This window comes from Nicotiana sylvestris, chromosome 11, assembly GCF_000393655.2.
Source record: "Nicotiana sylvestris chromosome 11, ASM39365v2, whole genome shotgun sequence".
In the NCBI taxonomy this organism is placed as follows: domain Eukaryota; kingdom Viridiplantae; phylum Streptophyta; class Magnoliopsida; order Solanales; family Solanaceae; genus Nicotiana; species Nicotiana sylvestris.
This window is the reverse complement of record NC_091067.1, coordinates 100,556,946-100,562,008: the sequence shown is the minus strand read 5'-3', so window position 1 is coordinate 100,562,008 and position 5,063 is coordinate 100,556,946. Positions and strand designations below refer to the sequence as shown.

Sequence of the window (5,063 nt, the reverse complement as noted above, 5' to 3'; positions counted from 1 at the left end):
TCCTATAATTTTTACCTTCGATTTGAAGGGTTTTTCATGAAAAGATGCACACCTGTCTCTCTCTTCGATAACGCATGCATGTCTCTCTAACGGTAACACTGCCATTCCCACCGGCAAATCTCAACACCGGCGATTCGTCTAGGTGAACCAGGTAAGTTCGACCCTCTCTTTCTCTCTCCTTTCCTCTCCTTTCTCTCTCCTTTCTATCTCCCGGGTCTCTCTCTTCCTTTCCCTTTCTTTTAACCCTAGCAGCAGCTAGGCCGGCGACCCACCGGCGCAAGCTATCTTCTGCTTTTCCGGCCCAGCAACAACACTCTCCCCTGTGTTTCCACTTTCTTCAAACCTTGCCTCGGCGTACCTCTAGTTCTCGGGCAGGCACTGTTTTTCGGTGACCGTTCCGGTGACAGTCCCCCCCTTTTCTAGGCCTCGGGGTTTGTTGTGTGTGTTGCAGGTAGCACTTTTGGTGGCTGTTTGGAGATGGGTGGGAGGTGCACGAACAAGCATAGCGGAGCAGGCCATTTGACAGTCACAAAGGGCTGGACGTCGGGTTCCAAAGTACCCAGGTTATATTTGCGGGAATTGCTGCAGCGGCCCAGGCAAGCGCGAGGCATACGGGCGAGTAAGGCAGAGCATCTCCGGGTGTATCAAGTTATATTTCCAGGTTCTTTCCATCAGGAGTTGGTACCTCCTGTTTTCTTGTCTCTTTCTCTGTGTTAGATAATTTGTGGCTATCTAGTTAGCACCATTTTAAGCGTATTTTTAGTATACTTGTAGTTGCAACCGGCTATTTTCTGGTTTAGGCCCAGGTTAGTGCCTTCCGAAGTCTGTCGTAGGTATAGTGGCCGTGGTGTGGGATGGTAGAGTAAGGTCATGTCCTCGAGGGGTGCCGGGGGTAAGAAGGGGGTAGGGAGGGGGTCAGGGGTTGGGACGAGAGGAAAAGAGGGTAAGGGGAAAGAGGGAGGATGTAGATTGAGGATCGGGTCGTGGAACATAGGCACGCTTATGGGTAAGTCTATTGAGTTGGAAAAGATTCTCCAGAAGAGAAAGGTTAATATAGCTTGTGTCCAGGAGACTAGGTGGGCAGGGTCGAAGGCGAGGAATGCGGACGGGTATAAGTTGTGGTAGTCTGGAGTCATGAGGGGTAAGAATGGAGTGGGTATCTTGGTGGATAGGGATCTTAGAGAGCCTGTGGTTGAGGTTAGGCGAGTGAATGATAGGCTAATGTTTATTAAGTTGGTCATTGGTGAGTGCACCCTCAATGTAGTTAGCGTTTACGCACCGCAAGCGGACTTGGATGAGGAGGTTAAGAGGCGCTTTTGGGAGGGCCTGGATGAGATTGTGCGTAGTATTCCTCCTACTGAAAGGTTATTTATTGGAGGGGATTTTAATGGCCATATTGGGGCGGCTGCTGGTAGTTATGGCGAGGTGCATGGTGGCTTTGGCCTTGGGGATAGGAACGGAGGAGGTACTTCGTTGTTAGACTTCGCTAAGGCTTTCGAGCTGGTGATTGCGAACTCAACTTTTCCGAAGAGGGAGGACCATCTGGTTACTTTCCAAAGTTCGGCGGCGAAGACTTATATCGATTACCTTCTCCTCAGAAGGTGTGATAGAGGGTTGTGCAAGGATTGCAAGGTTATCCCGGGAGAGACCCTCACGACTCAGCATAGGCTCTTAGTGATGGACATCGGCATTATGATGAAGAGGAAGAAGAGGTATGCTCGTGGCCGACCAAGGATTAGATGGGGATCTTTAACCAAGGATAAAGCACAGGAATTGGAGGGGCGGTTATCTGCTATGGGAGCTTGGAGAAGTAGTGGAGACGCGAGCACTATGTGGTCAACTATGGCTAACTATGTGAGGAAGGCGGCGAGAGAGGTGTTAGGTGTATCGAAGGGTTTTTCTGGTAGGCAACAAGGATACTGGTGGTGGAATGACATAGTCCAAGGTAAAGTGGAGGCGAAGAAGGTAGTGTACGCGAAGTTGGCAGGGAGCTCAAGCGAGGAGGAGAGGATAGCGAATAGAGAGAGGTACAAAGTGGCTAGGAAGGAGGCGAAGCTGGCGGTCACGGAGGCTAAGAATGCAGCGTTTAGCCATATATACGAGGAATTAGGGGAGAAATGAGGGACATGAAGTTGTTTCGGCTGGCTAAAGCGAGGGAGAGGAAGGCCCGGGATCTGGACCAAGTGAGGTGCATCAAAGATGAGGATGGTAGAGTATTGGTGGGAGATCCCCAGATTAAGCAGAGATAGAAGACGTACTTCTATGGTCTTCTAAATGAGGCGGGGGACCGAGATATAGCGCTAAGGGACTTGGGGCATTCAGAGAGTCTCTGAGATTTTAGGTATTGCAGGCGCATAAGGGTCGATAAGGTCGTGGGGGCTTTGCGTAAGCTGAGTAGGGGTAGAGCGACCGGGCCAGATGAAATTCCGGTTAAGTTTTGGAAGTATGTGGGTAGAGCAGGATTGGAATGGCTGACTGGGTTGTTCAATGTAATTTTTAAGATGAAAAGGATGCCGGAGGAACGGAGGTCGAGTACAGTGGTACCGTTGTACAAGAACAAAGGTGATATCCTGTGTTGTAACAATTATAGAGGTATCAAGTTACTTAGCCATACCATGAAAGTCTGGGAGAGGGTGGTGGAGGTGAGGGTGAGGAAGACGACGTATATATCCGACAATTAGTTTGGTTTCATGCCGGACCGCTCCACTACGGAAGCTATCCACCTTACTAGGAGGTTGGTGGAACAGTACAGGGATAAGAAGAAGGATCTGCATGTGGTGTTTATTGACTTGGAGAAAGCATATGACAAGGTTCCTAGGGAGGTGCTCTGGAGATGTCTTGAGGTGAAGGGCGTGCCGGTAGCCTACATAAGAGCGATCAAGGATATGTATGATGGAGCTAAGACTAAGGTTAGGATTGTGGGAGGCGACTCGGAGCATTTTCCGATTGTTATGGGATTACACCAAGGCTCTGCGCTTAGCCCATCTTATTTTCCTTGGTGATGGATGATTTGACACATCATATTCAAGGGGAGGTGCCATGGTGTGTGCTATTTGCTGATGACATTGTTCTAATTGACGAGACGAGGGCAGGTGTTAACGAGAGATTGGATGTTTGGAGACAGACTCTCGAGTCTAAGGGTTTCAAATTGAGCAAGTCTAAGACAGAGTACCTGGAGTGCAAGTTTAGCACTGGGTTGAGGGATGTAGGTGGGTGTGAGCACGTGATTTTTTCCCTATATGTATTCCTCCAACAAATTTAAAACAAAATAATTTCTTTCAGTGTTTGCAATTTTGTTGGATTTCGTGCCATTTTCTGTTAATTATTTGCATTTGTCTGTGCACGTTTATTTTATTTAATTCATGAAAAATACAAAAAATATATGTTACATCTGCATTTAGGATTTAATTTTATATTTTTAGATTAATTAGCAAATTAGTTTGTTTTATAAAAAATGAAAATCACAAAAAATAATTCATTTTCCATCTTTACTTTTTAATTTTGAATTGTATAATTTTTCTTTAAATTTAGGATTTAATTAGTTATTGTAAATACCATGATGAGTGATTAATCTAATTGGGTAGGACAATTTAGTTTAAAAATTATTATTAGTTAATTTAGGGTTTATTTTAATTTTGAAAAGAAAAGAATTTTGGAAATTGAAAAGGAAAAGAAAGAAATGAAAGGAAACCTAAATCTGGGCCAAAATCAATCCAAATTTCCCCAGCCCAAACGAAAACTACCCAATACCCGACCCAAACCACCCTAACCCAGTCCGGATCCCCCCCCCCCAAACGAAACGACGTCGTTTCAAGGGCAATAGATCAGGACCGTCGAGGTTTCTTGATCGGACAGTTCTGAAGCCCGGGTCATGTGATATTTAAGTGTCCAAACGTGCCCCCTACCCCCCCCCCGCTCATTTCTTTCACCCCTCTCACTATCCCCGTCAGAACCGCCGACCGAAAATCGTCTCCACCGGCGGCGGTGCTCTAATCGACCCCAAACTTACACCAAATAACCTCCTCCATCTCCACATCCCAGATCTGCACCCCTTTTCCCTCAAATCGAACCCCAACTGTTCGAATCTCAATTCGAAACCTCAAACCCTAACCGCCGCCCTAGAATTCCCAACCCCTGCCCGGCGGCGGAGCTCGAACACCACCCAAAATCTAGCCATGCAACCATCACTATTCCCTTAACCCTAATCCACCACCATTTCTCCCCAAATCCTCACCAAACCAGGTCCAAATCAAATCTAATAACGAAGAAGGAGACAATCTGGCAAGCTGTCAAGTTTTCTATGAACGATGCGGCTCGAGACTAGTATTATTCATCTGTTCTCAAAGAGAACACGAAGGTAATACCAGTTTCGGGTCAAGTCGAGTCGCCTAAGGTTGCCCAAGTTCTGTCCATGTGATTTCCTAGGTATTTCTGTTTTTGCCCTTTCATCTCCATCTTCCGTTTATTCGTATACTCGTACATTTCTGCTTCTTCTCTTTTCTGTCCATTTTCTGTTCACCTGTCCCTCTCATTTTCTTCCAGTTTTTTTAATTTAATTTCTGAGTTTGAATGGGGTGAAGTATTAAAACACTGAATATTGGTTCCTTTGGTAAGCTTTACAGTTTTTCTGGCAGAAGTTCTCATGAATTCTATTGTAACTTGTGCATATTTCCTGTTTCAGTTCCGGTTTGTGTTCCTAATCATATATTTGGCTCTGGTTAATTCGAATCATAGCTCGTTGTTTTAATCTGGAAGGAGAGCTTAGTTTATTCAGGTAATTTTGTTCTCCTAATTTCAAAATGAGTATATTGTTTGGGTTTTGGGGTCGTTTTTGAATCCTTCATAGGGGCCTATTATGTGTTGGGTCAAACCTGATCCATCAACACTTCAAATTGGGTTAATCTGACCCATGTAATTTGCTGAAGGTAATTTCAGGGGTTGCGGGGGGTAGTTCAGGAAATTGGCTTAGGGACTTTGGTGTAATAGAATAGGAAGCTTCCTAAGAAGCTGGGTTGGGGACTCTTTCGAAATTCTGAGAGTTAACTAAGGTTCCCTTAAGCAAA

At 45.6% G+C, this 5,063-nt stretch overlaps 1 protein-coding gene across 1 annotated transcript; it reads left to right on the top strand.

The window, feature by feature from the left end:
• The first annotated feature begins 1,134 nt into the window (after positions 1–1,134).
• Positions 1,135–2,121, top strand: LOC138881397 (uncharacterized). The gene has a single exon (XM_070161619.1). It carries the CDS (start codon positions 1,135–1,137, stop codon positions 2,119–2,121), a length of 987 nt encoding a protein of 328 aa, XP_070017720.1.
• Positions 2,122–5,063: the final 2,942 nt, after the last annotated feature.